Source organism: Hibiscus syriacus, unplaced genomic scaffold (genome assembly GCF_006381635.1).
Source record: "Hibiscus syriacus cultivar Baekdansim isolate YM2019G1 unplaced genomic scaffold, ASM638163v2 tig00116951_pilon, whole genome shotgun sequence".
Lineage (NCBI taxonomy): Eukaryota > Viridiplantae > Streptophyta > Magnoliopsida > Malvales > Malvaceae > Hibiscus > Hibiscus syriacus.
Window position 1 is genome coordinate 2,742,108 of NW_024063482.1, and position 19,563 is coordinate 2,761,670.

General features: G+C 32.2%; 1 protein-coding gene and 1 long non-coding RNA gene across 4 annotated transcripts; one reads left to right on the forward strand and one right to left on the reverse strand.

Moving 5' to 3' along the window:
• The first annotated feature begins 907 nt into the window (after nt 1–907).
• On the forward strand, nt 908–19,498 carry LOC120189082 (receptor-like serine/threonine-protein kinase ALE2). 3 transcript variants are annotated; one of them, XM_039192416.1, is made up of 5 exons: nt 908–1,003; nt 1,318–2,044; nt 2,123–2,224; nt 18,758–18,800; nt 18,937–19,498. In XM_039192416.1, the coding sequence occupies exons 2-5, from the start codon at nt 1,902–1,904 to the stop codon at nt 19,309–19,311; spliced, it is 663 nt and encodes a 220-aa protein (XP_039048347.1). In that variant the 5' UTR covers nt 908–1,003; nt 1,318–1,901; the 3' UTR covers nt 19,312–19,498. The 3 variants fall into 3 exon arrangements, 2 of the variants coding, with proteins under 2 accessions (XP_039048347.1, XP_039048348.1); XM_039192417.1 differs by lacking the exon at nt 908–1,003 and having other exon boundaries at nt 1,053–2,044; XR_005522465.1 differs by lacking the exons at nt 2,123–2,224; nt 18,758–18,800.
• LOC120189085 lies at nt 10,764–19,461 on the reverse strand. Its single transcript, XR_005522466.1, has 3 exons — nt 19,391–19,461; nt 12,006–12,012; nt 10,764–10,774 (listed from the first exon to the last, which is right to left on the reverse strand). It is a non-coding gene; the product is annotated as an uncharacterized LOC120189085 (long non-coding RNA).
• Nucleotides 19,499–19,563: the final 65 nt, after the last annotated feature.

Sequence of the window (19,563 nt, forward strand, 5' to 3'; positions counted from 1 at the left end):
AAAGTTTAGATACCAAAAAAATATAAGTAATAAGTTAGATACTAAACGTGTAATTTATCCCTAAAAATCATAGATTTAGTTTACCCAATTGAAAAGGCCGGCACGGATAAGTACAACTGAGTGAAAAAAAAGAGAAAGGAAAAAAAATGGCAACGCTAGCATTCAGTTTTCACCACCCTGATTTCTCTTGTTTTCACCCACGTAATATCACAACCGACATCTTTTATAGCAACTTCTATGCACGATGTAGTTAGAAGGTCGCATCCTGAGCATTCATCGTTTATATCTTTACACTGTATGATATGCTTACATAGTATTATCACTTGGCCAGGTTGTTGCAAACCAGATTCAATTTTGAAACGAGGGACTCATGGTTGTCATTGTGGGACTCATGGTTGTCATTGTGTGTATCCCATAAAGCTTGACCTTCTTCTAAATGTCTCTCAAAACGCAGATCGGAATGCTTTTCTAGTCGAGTTTACTTCTCAGCTTGATTTGTTGCCTTATGAGATTATCAATTTTTATATGCTCAGCTTATCAAGATTAAATCTCTCTATGGATATTATTCCACACACAGGGATCAGTTTCTCTGCCAGTGATGCATCAAAAATAAACTCTTCACATGTGATGCATAGGGTTCGTTTTGATCCAAGTGTAGTTGGAGATTACAAAATCCTTAATTTTACCTGGTTTGAGCCTCCAGCGCCTTCCCCAGGTAACTTATGATATAAAACTTAAGTTCTTCTAGGATCAAATGACTTCTATGTTTTTCTTGGTTGGATAATGGTTATTGTTCTTATATCTATGGTTTTCCTGGCAGTTCATAGCTTCTGTTTTCTGTAATTTTATATATGGAGATTTCCTTATCTTGTTGTATTTGTTCTGATAAAGTGTCATCTTATTTGTTCTGCTGGCATACTGGTTTTTTCTATAATATCAGTGCTGATAATTTGTTTGTGCACATTCCATGAAGGAAAGACAAAAGCGTCTCCCAAGGAATCCGGTATGCGTATAAGCACAAAAACTAGTTTTATATTCCGTGGATGAAATATCAAATAAGAATTTTTTTTTCATGGATGACTATCATTGTGAACTGAATCAGCATTGAGCTGAAATAATAGAGCGAGAGGAAGGTTTCAGAACCCTAAACATTAGCAGAACCGAAAAAATGAACACTCAGTTTGCCCGATTTTGCACTTTTAGTCACACCTTATGAACAAGAATGCAGATTGATTTTTGTGGTATTGTTTTATATTCAGATTCTTGCTGATAATATGAATGTTCTAACTCCTTCGATTTTTATTTATTTATATACAGTAAAGCCAAGGACAACTGATGCTGTTGCGCAAGCAGGTTCTTTTCCCCACCCAAGCAGTACAAGGTTTCTACAGTATGAGGAACTCAAAGAAGCAACAAACAACTTTGCATCTTCAAGCATACTAGGGGAAGGGGGGTTCGGCAGAGTTTTCAAGGGTGTTTTAAGTGATGGTACTGCTGTAGCAATTAAAAGGCTTACCAATGGAGGGCCTCAAGGAGATAAAGAATTTTTGGTTGAAGTCGAGATGCTTAGCAGGTTGCATCATCGTAATCTTGTGAAACTTATAGGTTACCATAGCAGTCGCAAGTCTTCACAAAACCTGCTTTGTTATGAGCTTGTTCCAAATGGAAGCTTAGAAGCCTGGCTCCACGGTATCTTGCCTCTCTCCATTTGACCCCATGTGCAGCTCATTCGTTGATGTTATCCTTTTATATGCAGCCAGTTGTGATACATGATACTGACTTTGCTCCTGTTTTGCCTCAGGCCCCTTGGGAGTAAAGTCTCCATTGGACTGGGACACTAGAATGAAGATTGCACTTGATGCTGCAAGAGGACTTGCATACCTGCACGAGGACTCCCAGCCATGCGTTATCCACCGAGATTTCAAAGCACCAACATATTACTCGAGAATAACTTTCATGCTAAAGTTGCCGATTTTGGCCTTGCCAAACAAGCACCCGAAGGCAGAACAAATTACCTATCTACTCGCGTAATGGGCACATTTGGGTTGGTTTTCATACACTAATACAAATCTTGCTCTCATGCTTAAATTTGACACTAAGGCAGAATGAGATTGATTTTTAGGTATGTAGCTCCCGAGTATGCTATGACTGGACATCTACTTGTAAAAAGTGAAGTTTACAGCTTTGGAGTTGTACTACTCGAGTTACTCACTGGAAGGACGCCTAGGGTAGTTCTGCTGTACGGTGCCTAAAAAACGGTTAATATACGGCGTGATCGGTTAAACAAGTGATCGGTTAAAATTTAGACCGGTTATGTTATATTATTTAACCGGAAATATTATAAAGTACAATAACATACTAGGTAGCGCTTATATAATGTAATAGGTAGCGCTTATATTTACCTATTTTATAAGTAAATCGATATATTTACACCGATAGCATTGCAAATTTACCTATTACATTATATTATATTAAAAGTGTCCATACTTTTTATAAAAAGGATCGATACTTCTTTTAAAGTTATGTAATTTATGTTTCAATTTTTTTAATAGTGTTTCATGTTTTCCACCTACAATATTAATTTAATAATTTCATTTGCACAAAAAATTATTTGATTGTTTTGATATTTTATAAAATAATATTTAGAATTTTTAATTTAATAATAATATATATCGTAACGTAAAAAATAAATCATTAGACGCCTATAATTACTAAATTAATATCTTAAAACTCACTCAAAAGATAACCTTAAATTAATGTTTTTCACAGTGAAAAAAGTATGGACACTTTTATAAAAATGATAGATACTTTACAATATAAGCACTACCTATTACATTATATAAACGCTACCTATTACATTATATAAGCGCTACCTATTACATCATATTTTTACCTATTATATTGAAAGTGTCCATACTTTTTATAAAAAGGATCGATACTTCTTTTAAAGTTATGTAATTTATGTTTCAATTTTTTTTAATAGTGTTTCATGTTTTCCACCTACAATATTAATTTAATAATTTCATTTGCACAAAAAATTATTTGATTGTTTTGATATTTTATAAAATATTATTTAGAATTTTTAATTTAATAATAATATATATCGTAACGTAAAAAATAAATCATTAGACGCCTATAATTACTAAATTAATATCTTAAAACTCACTCAAAAGATAACCTTAAATTAATGTTTTCCACAGTGAAAAAAGTATGAACACTTTTATAAAAATGATAGATACTTTACAATATAAGCACTACCTATTATATTATATAAACGCTACCTATTACATTATATAAGCGCTACCTATTACATCATATTTTTACCTATTATATTGAAAGTGTCCATACTTTTTATAAAAAGGATCGATACTTCTTTTAAAGTTATGTAATTTATGTTTCAATTTTTTTTAATAGTGTTTCATGTTTTCCACCTACAATATTAATTTAATAATTTCATTTGCACAAAAAATTATTTGATTGTTTTGATATTTTATAAAATATTATTTAGAATTTTTAATTTAATAATAATATATATCGTAACGTAAAAAATAAATCATTAGACGTCTATAATTACTAAATTAATATCTTAAAACTCACTCAAAAGATAACCTTAAATTAATGTTTTCCACAGTGAAAAAAGTATGGACACTTTTATAAAAAGGATAGATACTTTACAATATAACCACTACCTATTACATTATATAAACGCTACTTATTACATTATATAAGCGCTACCTATTACATCATATTTTTACCTATTATATTGAAAGTGTCCATACTTTTTATAAAAAGGATCGATACTTCTTTTAAAGTTATGTAATTTATGTTTTAATTTTTTTTAATAGTGTTTCATGTTTTCCACCTACAATATTAATTTAATAATTTCAGTTGCACAAAAAATTATTTGATTGTTTTGATATTTTATAAAATATTATTTAGAATTTTTAATTTAATAATAATATATATCATAACGTAAAAAATAAATCATTAGACGCCTATAATTACTAAATTAATATCTTAAAACTCACTCAAAGGATAACCTTAAATTAATGTTTTCCACAGTGAAAAAAGTATGGACACTTTTATAAAAAGGATAGATACTTTACAATATAACCACTACATATTACATTATATAAACGATATCTATTACATTATATAAGCGCTACCTATTACATCATATTTTTACCTATTATATTGAAAGTGTCCATACTTTTTATAAAAAGGATCGATACTTCTTTTAAAGTTATGTAATTTATGTTTCAATTTTTTTAACAGTGTTTCATGTTTTCCACCTACAATATTAATTTAATAATTTCATTTGCACAAAAAATTATTTGATTGTTTTGATACTTTATAAAATAATATTTAGAATTTAAATTTAACAACATTAACCAAAGATATTAATAAATATGTAATATATATGTTTATTGTTTTTAATTTAATAATAATATATACAACATCAAACACATTCCAAGCTATAAATTACAAGCTAAGGACACTTGAAGAAGCAAGAGAACAACTATCCAAGCAATCAAAAACGAGAAAATCCCAACATGATAACAACTGAACATATCATATCAATGTTCAAACTCAAGTTGTAGATTTTGATTTCCTTTTGCTTGGCATCATATGAGATTTGGATTTTGATTTCCTTTTGCTTGGCACCATATGAGCTTTGGATTTTGATGAGCATCGGAAGTATTTCGGACTTATGATTTGGGTGGTACTCAGAAGCATTTCGGACTTATGATTTTAGTTGCTATTTGTTACATTTCTTGTATACCACCCAAATCATACGCCCGAAACGTTTCTGACGCTTTAAAGTTGACCAAAAAATACAATGGTCGGGATTTCCCTCGCGTTTAAACGTTGGAAAAAACAATGGAAATTAGGAATAATCAATGATAACATGCATATTGGCTTGGGCTAATATTTATAGTGGAGCCGAAATATATATTGAAACTCAAATTGAAATTTAAATTCAAACTCCAATTATATATGAAATGAATTTGAAATGCAGTGTTAAATTGAACATGAAAATTGCATAATTGATTCATACTGTTCAAGTAACATGCTTTATGAACCATCAAGCTAAAAGACAATATTGATTGAGTTCAAAGTTGAGTTGTGAGTTGATGGAGTTGTCACACTTGTCACATGGTTGGAATAAAGTACTCACATGGAAGAGATAGATTGTTTTGTTATACATAACCCATCTCAACTGAATGAAAATATACATACAATATAATCAAACCAAAACATACATACACAACAAATTTATATATAACAATGTTCAAATAATGTACCCACAAAAACGAAATTAATCCAATGAAAAAGAGTTATTTCTAACAAAGTCTGGAACATTATTTTTCCAAATAATGTACCCATAGCAATGTTCAAATAATGTACCCACAACAATGTTTAATTGATTTGTTGTTTAATTTTCAATTTGAATTATTTGATTTAATAATTTCATTTGCACAAAAAATTATTTGATTGTTTTGATATTTTATAAAATAATATTTAGAATTTTTAATTTAATAATAATATATATCGTAACGTAAAAAATAAATCATTAGACGCCTATAATTACTAAATTAATATCTTAAAACTCACTCAAAAGATAACCTTAAATTAATGTTTTCCACAATGAAAAAAGTATGGACACTTTTATAAAAATGATAGATACTTTACAATATAACCACTACCTATTACATTATATAAACGATACCTATTACATTATATAAGCGCTACCTATTACATCATATTTTTACCTATTATATTGAAAGTGTTCATACTTTTTATAAAAAGGATCGATATTTTTTTTAAAAGTTATGTAATTTATGTTTCAATTTTTTTTAATAGTGTTTCATGTTTTCCACCTACAATATTAATTTAATAATTTCATTTACACAAAAATTTATTTGATTGTTTTGATATTTTATAAAATAATATTTAGAATTTAAATTTAACAACATTAACCAAAGATAATAATAAATATGTAATATATATGTTTATTGTTTTTAATTTAATAATAATATATACCGTAACGTAAAAAATAAATCATTAGACGCCTATAATTACTAAATTAATATCTTAAAACTCACTCAAAAGATGTATATACCTAAATATGTAGTTAACAAACATACCTAAATATGTAGTTATTGTACATACCTAAATTTAATGATAATATATACTTGTAGTTATTGTACATACCTAAATATGTACTGCGAATTTAATGTTGTACCCACCCTTTAACTACCACTACCAATGCCACATCCTATTGAAAGCAGCACGACTGAAACATGTTCAAAATGAACCTTTGCTTACATCTCCATCAACTCCTAGAGCACTGAACTTGCACAACAAAATTTTTGCCATGGATAATACTGATGTAGACAATGTTAAGCCAACCGAGGAATGCCATGAAGTACATAATGTTGATGAATCTGACAGATTGGTTGGTCAGCTCTTCTGTTCACGTGATCAAGCTTGGCACTTTTACAAGGGATTCGCACGGGAACATGGGTTTAGTGCACGTAAGGGAACAACACGGCTTGACGTGGAAGGGAATGTGAAGACACAAGAATTTTGTTGTTCCAAAGAAGGGTTTCGAGTATCAAAAGTCAATACTGTTGATCGTCAATGTGCTCATACGCCAGTCACAAGAACAGGATGTAAGGCTAAAGTCGTAGTTACAGCAACAAATACAAACGATCAGTGGGTTATAAGTAAGTCTGATCAGAAACATAATCATGCATTGTGCACACCTGCTATGACACCATTTATGCGTTCTAATAGAGCTGTAAGTAAGGCTGATATCGATGAGGCAACAATATTGAAAGAGGTCGGTGTTGGCACGTCACAAGTAATGAACTATTTAACGCAGCAGGCAGGGGGCTATCATAATGTTGGATTTACACATAAAGACCTCTACAATGCACTTCAAAGAGGTAAAGCAAAGGAAATCGTCGATGGGGATGTGAATGCGCTTATTGCCTACTTTGATTATAAGAAACATGATGATCCCGGGTTTTTTATGACATACTCGGTAGACGAATCGGGGGCATTGTATAATCTTATTTGGTCGGATTCTACATCGAGATCGGATTACACATGCTTCGGTGATGTAATTGCGTTCGACACAACGTACAAAGATAATTTGTATAGTCGACCAATTATGCCTATTGTTGGTGTCAATCATCACCATAACACAATTGTGTTTGCCACTGCCATAATCGCTGACGAGACATCTCAATCTTTCGAGTGGGTGCTACAGAATTTTTTAGAAGCCATGATGAATAAATCACCTATTTCCGTTGTAACCGATGGGGATAGGGCAATGCAGAGGGCTATCAAATTTGTTATCCCTTATGCTAAGCACAAATTATGTTCTTGGCATCTTTCTCGCAATGCACAAGCTAACATTGGTGACCCAAAGTTTACAGTAGCATTCTCAAAATGCATGGCTTCCTGGTGGACAACCAAGGAATTTGATATTCAATGGCGTTCGGTTGTTTTAGAATTCAACGTCCAAAAGCATCCATGGGTGATTAAGAAGGGAAATACACGACACTTATGGGCACAAGCATATCTAACCGGTCATTTCTTTGCCAATATTCGCTCAACACAAAGGTGCGAGTCTATGAATGCTTCACTAGCTATTGCACTGAAACACAAGAAGACATATTTAGATGTTGTTCGTGCAATTGAATATGGAATTAGTAGAATGCGTATGAACGAGTTGAAAGCGGATTACTTAAGTTCCCATACGAAGCCCTTCCAGATCACAAAACTGGTCGACCTTGAAAGCCATGCCGCTGCGATTTTTACCCGCGAATCTTTTTGTGTGTTCCAAGATGAACTTATACGGGAGACATTGTACCGGATTGAGGCAGAGATTAAGTCCTTATCAGATGAATGTCAACATTATATTTTGTCAAAGTACGCAGAAAAAAATAGGAAATTTGAAATTAGTTTTGATTCTCGTACGAAAACTCTAATTTGCTCCTGCAAAAAATTCGAGACCGTTGGACTTCCGTGTCGCCATCAACTTCACATTTTGAAGCAATTGGACTACACATATTTGCCCGGGACTTTGATTCAAAGTAGGTGGACTAATGATGCAAAGGCTTCTGCACCCAGCTATGTTGATTTGAATGTGTCTCCAGAAGTGATGCAAATGGCAAGGTTCGCTGCTCTACGTTCAACGTCAAGTAGGTTATGCTACATTGCATCAAAGACAGACGAGTCTTTCAAAACCGCAAGAGATGAGATGAAAAAACTAATAGAAGAATTAGAAAACTCGTTTGGTTTGAATCATTCAGTCAACCAGAGCATTGTAGTAAACAATGTTCGTGACCCTCAACGAAAACAATGCAAGCGAAAAGAAGTACCGAAGAACAAGGTCGAGAAGAAAATTAGGCGATGTGGGTACTGCAACGGTGAGGGACATAACAAACTAACATGTCCTCAAGTCAAGATCAGTTTGAGTACAAGCACACAGCCAACATCAACTGATTTTTTCGAAGACGGAATGGAATGACAACGATCTCCATATAATATATCGTAAGTATCAACATGACTCCTATTGTATGTACATATAAATATTTTGAATGAAGGAAGAAAAACCGCGTTACTTAAAATTACCGACACTTTTTTAAATGGTATCGACATATTTTTCTTCCAATTTGGACATAAAGTACCGACACAATATTAGAAAGTGTCGATATAGGTTGTAGACCTATTCGCTCATAAAACCGGTATATTTATACCGGTTATATTACAAAATTATCTATTACATTATAAATCTGGGTTCCGATGTGTAAATGTCGACACTTTTTTAAATCGTATCGACATATTTTTCTTCCAATCTGGACATAAAGTACCAACACAATATTAAAAAGTGTCGATATAGGTTGTAGACCTATTCGCGCATAAAACCGGTATATTTATACCGGTTATATTACAAAATTATCTATTACATTATAATTATGGGTTCCGATGTGTAAATGTCGACACTTTTTGACAATGTATCGACACATTTTTCTTCCAATCTGGACATAAAGTACCGACACAATATTAAAAAGTGTCGATATAGGTTGTAGACCTATTCGCGGATAAAACCGGTATATTTATACCGATAGCATTGCAAATTTACCTATTTTATTATAATATGTTGAAAGTGTCCATACTTTTTATAAAAATGATCGATACTTTTTTTAAAGATATGTAATTTATGTTTCAATTTTTTTTAAGTATGTTTCATGTTTTCCACCTACAATATTAATTTAATAATTTCATTTGCACAAAAAATTATTTGATTGTTTTGATATTTTATAAAATAATATTAAAAATTTTTAATTTAATAATAATATATATCGTAACGTAAAAAATAAATCATTAGATGCCTATAATTACTAAATTAATATCTTAAAACTCACTCAAAAGATAACCTTAAATTAATGTTTTTCACAATGAAAAAAGTATAGACACTTTTATAAAAAGGATAGATACTTTACAATATAACCACTACCTATTACATTATATAAGCGATACCTATTACATTATATAAGCGCTACTTATTACATCATATTTTTACCTATTATATTGAAAGTGTCCATACTTTTTATAAAAATGATCGATACTTTTTTTAAAGATATGTAATTTATGTTTCAATTTTTTTTTAAGTATGTTTCATGTTTTCCACCTACAATATTAATTTAATAATTTCATTTGCACAAAAAATTATTTGATTGTTTTGATATTTTATAAAATAATATTAAAAATTTTTAATTTAATAATAATATATATCGTAACGTAAAAAATAAATCATTAGACGCCTATAATTACTAAATTAATATCTTAAAACTCACTCAAAAGATAACCTTAAATTAATGTTTTCCATAGTGAAAAAAGTATAGACACTTTTATAAAAAGGATAGATACTTTACAATATAACCACTACCTATTACATTATATAAACGACACCTATTACATTATATAAGCGCTACCTATTACATCATATTTTTACCTATTATATTGAAAGTGTCCATACTTTTTATAAAAAGGATCGATACTTTTTTTTAAAGTTATGTAATTTATGTTTCAATTTTTTTAATAGTGTTTCATGTTTTCCACCTACAATATTAATTTAATAATTTCATTTACACAAAAAATTATTTGATTGTTTTGATATTTTATAAAATAATATTTAGAATTTAAATTTAACAACATTAACCAAAGATAATAATAAATATGTAATATATATGTTTATTGTTTTTAATTTAATAATATGTAAGTTATGTAATAGGTAGCGCTTATATTTACCTATTTTATAAGTAAACCGGTTTACTTATGTAAGTTATGTAATTTAATAATATGTAAGTTATGTAATAGGTAGCGCTTATATTTACCTATTTTATAAGTAAACCGGTTTACTTATGCCACACGAATAGAAAATGCTCGGAAAATACAGGTAGTTTCTCAAGTACACGGTCGACGTTATGCCTGAGATTGTAATCAAGTTTGAATGTTAACATTCAAATGTATATTAACGATTTTGACTACAGTAATTCAATTGCTTCAAACATGTTCTAACCTCATCTTTGAAGACCAAAGGGCAACAACAAAATTGTCGACACAAAATTGCATAAATTCAAATAATCCTCTTCTGAGGACAACATCTACAACATGAAGAAAATGAGATTAAAGTTCTACGCTTATATGTTAAAATAATGGATACAAAAGAATAAAATTAAAACCTGCAGGCAGTCTTGGGATGTAGGCAAGGACACCATTGAGATCAAAAATTAAAAGTTTTCTTGAAGGCGGCGTTGCAGACACGATATACTTGTTTGGATCATCATCTTCATCATCATCATCATCATCGTCATCATCTTCATCGTCAGCTTCATCGTCATCATCATCGTCATCTTCATCGTCAGCTTCATCTTCTGCGACCGCTTGGTTGTCCACATCTGTTAAAAGAAAATAAAATAAAGTTCAGAACGTGTAAATGTTAAGAAACATAGATAATGAATTACCTAACTCGTTTGATGTCGTTGACGTAATTCGTTACGCAACATGGAGACTTCACGTTGCAATGATGAAATATCGGATCGCATTCCACTCACAAGGGAATCAATATGCTCCCGAAAATTGACCATGTATTCCATCACGGTCTTAATTGTGACATCCTCTGCAACTGGAGCTTCTTCCATCATTGCGTCTCCACTTGGTTGCTCTTCTTCATGGCCAACGGGGTCCATTTTCTCCCTCTCTTGATCTAATCCGACCTCCTTGACACGCTTCCAACCGAGTTTTTCAACAAAATCATATCCCGCTTTTTTAATAAATACCATGTCAATCTTGCGGGTTAATCGAACAGGGGCGTCATGCGAAAAATCAACTTCCTTCTTCTTCAACAGATGGGTGATGACACATCCATATGGTAGTGTAGTTGAAATTGTTGCTCCCTTTGTGACCATATATACAATTGTATTAAATATGAGTTTTGCAATGTTTGGAGCCGTTTTGGATTTATACTTTGCTATCCACCAATAATCGTTGTCTCGAAGCGTTGAATGTTTTCCCCCACTAGGCCGAATATACCATGTGAGCATTTTGTGAAACACTCTCGACTCTACATCGAGGTGAATTGGGCTATTTCTATCAACCCGTTTAATTGTAGACCAATCTACACCATTTTCATCTGAATCCCCTGTATTCGCTACACCTAAACCCTCCGTAATAGTTTCTAGAGATATATATATATCCTTCCCCATGACATGTGTATTAATTCCTATTATATTAGTCTTATTAGGCTCGTGCTGTAAGGAAGCATTGTTGTAGAAGACTCTAACTAGGTTGGGATAATATCTTGGTTCTACACCAAGGAATTCAAGCCAACCCCAAGATGTAAATGTGGATTTAAAACTAAATGCATATTTATCATCAAACAAGAAACCCAGGTCAATGACACGTTCGGGACGAATCTTCCTTACTTTAAAACTCGTCTGCCATCTTTGTTTCTCCATATCGGATCTAAAGTTCAGAGTTTCGAAAAACCTGATTTCCTCAGAAGAATCGTTCGTTACAGAAGGAGGTTGTGGTTGAGAAGAACTGGGTTGAGAAGAGCTTTGATAAAGACCTCGCTTCTGACGCTGACGTTTTGGAGCCATTTTGGTTGGATGCTATTACAATGGAACACAAACACATTCAGGAAAAAAACTCCAATATAGAAATCAATCAAACCCATAAAATATCGATAAATTTACCTGAATATCTGATCGTCACTTATGATAACGGTAGAAGAAAGAGGAAGAGTTATCTTCTGCCTGCTTGCCTTTATGTTTAGGGTTTCTCAATTAAGAGTACTATATATAGTGAACGGTGGAAAAACACTTGATATTTAAATTAGTATCGACACAAACTAAAAAGTGTCGACACATTATTTAGACATATTCTCTCATAAAACCGGTATACTTGTACCGGTTAGATTGAAAAATTACATATTACATTATACTTTTGGGTTCGATATTTTTGGGATCGACACTTTTTATATATGGATCGACACTTTATGGGTGCACCCTGTTTTCCATTCATTCTGGACCAAAAATATCGACACCAACTAAAAAGTGTCGACACATTAGTTAGACATATTCTCTCATAAAACCGGTATACTTGTACCGGTTAGATTGAAAAATTACATATTACATTATACTTTTGGGTTCGATGTTTTTGGGATCGACACTTTTTATATATGGATCGACACTTTATGGTTGCACCCTGTTTTCCATTCATTCTGGAACAAAAATATCGACACAAACTAAAATAGTGTCGACACATTATTTAGACATATTCTCTCATAAAACCGGTATGCTTGTACCGGTTAGATTGAAAAATTACATATTACATTATACTTTTGGGTTCGATGTTTTTGGGATCGACACTTTTTATATATGGATCGACACTTTATGGTTGCACCTTGTTTTCCATTCATTCTGGAACAAAAATATCGACACAAACTAAAATAGTATCGGCACATTATTTAGACATATTCTCTCATAAAACCGGTATACTTGTACCGGTTAGATTGAAAAATTACATATTACATTATACTTTTGGTTTTCGATGTTTTTGGGATCGACACTTTATGGTTGCACCCTGTTGGCCATATTGTAAATTTGCCTTTTACTTCAAAGTATCAACATGACCCTTAATCTGTATAAGAAACATGTACAACAACATACTGCTAACTTTTCTCATCTCATTCATAATTATATTCACATACAAAAATATAAATCGTATACAAAATTATAAATCTTATACAAAATCCCTACATTTACATCATTGCATCATTTTGTTATTCTTATGTAATATGGCAGCTTTTGTTATCTCCTGTCTTCGTTTATTTTGATTGTGGCTTACGAGATCGTTTAATATTCGCGATCGATCCCAGTCTCCAACAACCTATATTCAAATTGTCAGAACGTTAAGTATTGTCAACTACAGCATTCAATATACGACTTTTAACAATTTTACCACAAACGAATTTTTCTATTCACTTACAAAATCACCAGTTGCCCCTGTAGAACCGATCGATTCCATCCACATCATCACATACATGCCGCAATCATGTCTGTTACAAAATTTGAAAACCACACATGTCAATTATGATGAATACTGCATAAATTAAGCTTTCTATTTGTGATAACATCTCATACCCATTCAATTGCTTATTCTTCTTATGCTCCACAAATTTGAAATTTTTCAAGAGATACTTTCCTAGAGATCCACAGGATTCAACCCAAATGCGTTTCTTATTATAAGAATCTAATATTTTAATCTGCATTAAAATATAAGAAGTTATGCACCAAAAAAATTATGCATTATAATTTACATAATGTCCTTTCATACATACATACATACCAATCTCTTAGCATCCTTCACTCTCTGTTTAGCTGCTTCAGTTGTAAACATACTATCATATATTGTTGCAACACGATCTACCATATCCAACACCAACAGATACCAATGTGAATTATGGTAGTTTATTGTGATCATGATCTGCAACAAATTTCACACCCAATTTGACAAAATTCAACATTCTATATCCAAAAACATCATTTGCAATTGGTATGGTGTCTTACCTTCTCACAGTCGGTGAATTTCACATAGTTATCCAATATGAGACCTCAGAAGGTAGAAATACTCTCAACACTTTCTTTGTTGTTGGCATCCAACGCCTGTTGCTGTAATTACGCAACAAACATTATTAATTTACCGTCTATAACACTACTTTTCAACATTTATTAATTTAACTCACCGCTAAGAGGTATGGAAGGTAGCCAATCATCCGGAGTGACTTTTGAGAATCGTAGCATATTGTCCAGGCGAGCAAATCGATAACCTAACAAAATTAATTACACAATCAGAACATATTCAATAAGTTTTAACATTTTCTACTTTCTACTTACCACACCGCCAACCCATTCCGTAGGCTTCAACGTTGCAACGTCGTATACAGTAGCGAATTGATTTCCCATTGAGATTACAGAATATCTGTATGAATCATTAGGATTAATATGTTGTCATGAAATATTTAAATATAACTCACAAAACAATATATTTCACTTACTCCGATTCTAACTCGCTATTCCATAAATAATCACAAATTGCAGCTTCGATGTCATCAATTCCGCTTGGAATATCCGCTTTTTCAACCTACAATTTTGCATACAAATTTTTGTCACAACAACATAATAAAAATCAAATTAAGTTTTCTTTTATTCAACTTACCTTCTGCTTCTTCTTCTGGGCTGCAGGACATTCCGAATCCAAATCTGCTGCTATAACACTCTCCGGTATATAAATGACATTGACTTCATTCCTCCTCATTTCTTCCATCTCTTCTTCTTCCTCATCCCTCTTTTCTTCTTCATATTTTTTCAGTTCATCGTATTTTTTTTCTACATAGCTCTTCATCTCTTTTATTTCACCCTTCAATTGATCTCCTTCATCCAAGTATTTATCAACCACCCCCTTCACCCCCGTAAGTTCACTCCTCAATTCCACAACCTTCTTCACCACTCCCTCAAATTTTTCACCCGTCACCATCTTAATATCACCCCTTAACACCCCAACTTCTTTCACCACTTCACCCTCAACACCTCTACTTCTTTCACCACTCCATCTATTTTTCCTTCCACTACCCCCTTATGCCTCTCAAGTGTATCTTCGACTCTCTCAAGTTTCTCTTCGACTCTTGATTGTCTTTGCATGATTTCAAATTGGATTTTTTTGATATCAGCCAATTCAGACATCAAAATGTCGAAGTTACTACGTTTTCCCTCACCGTCGTCCCACTCACCGTCATCCCCCAATACAACCATCCCTCCTTTCTTCTCCTCTGCCTCCACTGCCTCCTCTACATCCTTGCCAATAACCTTCAAAATTAAATTACAATATTAAGACATTGATTATATTCTTAATATTATTTAATTACATTTATTACCCTTTCTTGCTTCTTCGCTCTATCCAACTTCAACTTCACCATCACTCTAACCACCTCTTCCTTCCCCCATGCACGGATGCGTGCCACTCTGATTCTTTCATAAGCCGGCACTGCCTCACAGCCCGACCAAAAATCGAACAGTGCAACCTGCATTTATAATAAAATTTATATTTTTATATAAAAACACAAAAAAGTTATTCAACTCATTTACCTCTAAGATTGCTATGCACCCTTTGAGGTATCTCTGGCTGCCCTTTTTAAATGTGATTATTGATTCAATCAATCTCGAATGGATATATTCAGCCCAATTAAATTCACCCTTCAAGCCTTCATCACAAATGAGCTTCATATGTTCCTTGTTCGTTGACGTATTACCCGTTGGACAAAGAAAGATACCGACAAGGTATAATAGAACTCTGGCCTTCAGCTCATCCCCAACGTAAGATCCACTTTTTATTTCCTCTTCAATTTCAGCATATGTCACCTTATGATTCAAACCATATTTGGAGGCAAGTGCTTTCCAGTCCTTACTCTGACAGACTTCTACAACACTTTTGCCATCATTTTCTACCCCCAATACGGCTGCAGCACATGGGATCCCGAGAGGAAATGAAAAATCACCATATTTAGCAATACATTGCATGACATCAAATTGCGCCATCAAGGATCGACACAATTCCCTCCGAATAGGTCGATCCCTTACTCTTACCAACAATCCAAAACCTATTTCTCCCAGCACATTCAACTGACCCTTCTCCTTAAGGTGTTTAATTAATAAATTCACCTTTTTAATGCTGCATCTTGTCGACACTTCCTACATTTTTTAACAATATATAATGTTATAGTTCTTATATATTTTGTATCAACGTATTTACAAGTTTAATGAATACCTTATTTTCATGTGCTTTCCTCCGTTCTTTGCTTTACTATCATTCCTTGGCTGTGTGATGTAAGGTTCCTTTTCAGCATCACTCATTGAATTCCATTTGGACCTCACATCTTTTGTCACCTAATATAAAACATAAACGTTTCTTAATCAATACATTAACACTAAATACTACTCAATATCAATTTCATTTTACATACCGAACCGCTCTGTGTGCCATCTTCCTTCATCCTTTTGCATTCGGCCATACTGTCAACATTTAAAATTTGTAATCAATTTAAAGTTTATCGATAATTTAATCACATTACCATTTCAACAATAATAACAAAAAGACATTGATACTTACTAGAAGTACATATATCCACAATTGGGTTGCTTTCGAGTCTCGGCCTCAATTTCAAAGTCATCTGCTCCACCAACAATTTTCCAACCCATTGACTCCATTTTTCCTTCATATATCAGTTTACGCAAATCAAATTATTTTGTTACATACACTTTATTCAATATACAAATATAGATAACTACTCTTGTGGTAAAACGGTTTTCTTCAAAAGAATTTGAATGGCCACACCAAAATGTGTCGGCACATTTATACAACCTATAATATCATTTTCTACCTATAATATTTAATAAAAGTATCGACATTTATATTTTTCCTTGAATATCACTTTCTACCATGCAATCGTTCCCAAATGTTTTTTTACTCCAAAACCCCAAACAACACATAAAAACCCTATCGCGATTACTGTAATAATAAAAAATTAGGGTTTCGACAACATACTTTTCGATTCGACTGCAGCAACAAACAAACAAACTTCGCTTTAGAAACGCCTTCTGAAATGCAGCAACAATTACGCTTCGATTTCAAAAACTCGTCCGTTCTATCTATTTTCAGAGGAGATTTAGCTTATATTTTGATCGGATATGTTATTTATATTTAATCGATACAAATACAAAAGTGTCGATACTTTTATGTCAGGTGTCGATACTTTCGAAAGAATAATTACCTATTTCTTTGAAAGTGTCGATAATTTATTACACGTACTTACGAAAGTATCGACACTTTCAATATATCCGGTATCATTTTACCGGTTTTATCATTTTGATACCGGTTTTATCATATTTTTACTTGTTATATCGTTGTGGATCGATATATTTTTTTAAAGTATCGACACATTATAGGCGCTAAAACTGCTTCTCTTTTAAATTCACAAAGTGTCGATCCTTATATAAAGTATTGACACTTTCAATATATCCGGTAACGTTTTATCGGTTTTATCATATTTTTACCTGGTATATCGTTTTGGATCGATACATTTTTTAAAAGTATCGACACTTTATAGGATTTAAAACTGCTTCTCTTTTAAATTCACGAAGTGTCGATCATTATATTAAAGTACCGACACTTTAAATGTATCTGGTAGCGCTTTACCGGTTTTATCATTTCTATACCGGTTTTGTCATAGTTTTACATGTTATATCGTTTTGGATCGACACATTTTTTATTTGGATCGACACGAACCGGTAGCACAATTTTTTAATATTTCTTCATGACTTAGACCTACTTTTATACGTATGGACACTTTTATAAAAATGATATATACTTTTTTTAAAGTTATATAATTTATGTTTCAATTTTTTTAATAGTGTTTCATGTTTTCCACCTATAATATTAATTTAATAATTTTATTTACACAAAATTATTTGATTATTTGATATTTTATAAAATATTATTTAGAATTTAAATTTAACAATATTAACCAAATATAATAATAAATATGTTTCCACAGTGAAATAAGTATGGACATTTTTATAAAAATGATATATATTTTTTTTAAAGTTATGTAATTTATGTTTCAATTTTTTTAATAGTGTTTCATGTTTTCTACCTACAATATTAATTTAATAATTTCATTTACACACAAAATTATTTGATTGTTTTGATATTTTATAAAATATTATTTAGAATTTAAATTTAACAATATTAACCAAAGATAATAATAAATATATTTTCACAGTGAAATAAGTATGGACACTTTTATAAAAAGGATAGATACTTTACAATATAACAGGTAAAAATATGACAAAACCAGATTCATTATGATAAAACCAGTAAAATTTACTTAATATGTTAAAAGTATGGACACTTTTATAAAAAGGATAGATACTTACCGACAACCAAAGTTTACCGGTTACCAAATTTTTTTAATAGTTTTTCATATTTTCTACCTAAAACATTATTAGTTGTCAACATAATAGGTACCGCTAAACCGAATTTATTAAATATATTTTAATGTATCCGGTACTACCGTATATTAACCGTATATTAACCTGCCTTTCCTTAGACAATCCCATGTAGATATGTCACTGCCATCTGGACAGAACCTCGTCACCTGGGTGAGTAGTAACCTAGGGTTAGCCTCACCGTCTCTAATGCTTCTATATCCGAATTTTATTTGATTAAGAATTAGTAGACATAAACCTTTATTAATCTCTTGACTTGCTAGATAACTCAAGTTATTTGTTCTTTCAGGCGAGGCCAATCCTGAGAGACAAGGGTCGGTTGGAAGAGCTTTCTGATCCAAGACTTGGAGGGAAGTACCCGAAGGAAGATTTCATACGGGTTTGCATAATCGCCGCTGCTTGTGTTGCTCCTGAGGCAAGTCAAAGGCCGACAATGGGTGAAGTAGTACAGTCGTTAAAAATGGTGCAGCGCGTTACGGAATATCAGGATTCCGCATCAACCATTTCCAATAACCTGCCCAACCGGAGACAGTCTTCTACTACTTTCGAGTCTGATGAGACGTCTTCGGTGTTTTCTTCCGGTCCTTTCTCTGGTCTCGGTGCTTTAGACAATAACATCTCACGTACAGTAGTTTCCTCTGAAGATCTTCATGAGGGTCGATGAACACTTTCCAAGGGAGAGTAATTGAAGCAGACAACGAAATACAAGAACGAGAAATTTTCCCAGTAGGAAAATTAGGAACTTTGAAATAGGATTTTCAGAGGGGTTTTAGTTTATGTAGAATTTTGATGGATGAGAAATGGGCGCTTCTTCTTGATCGTTTTTGTATCACTGTTAAGTTTTCTCCAGGCATGCAGTTTTGTACATATGTTTTTAAACTTTTCTTTTCCTTTCTTATCAGATTGGCTTTATAGG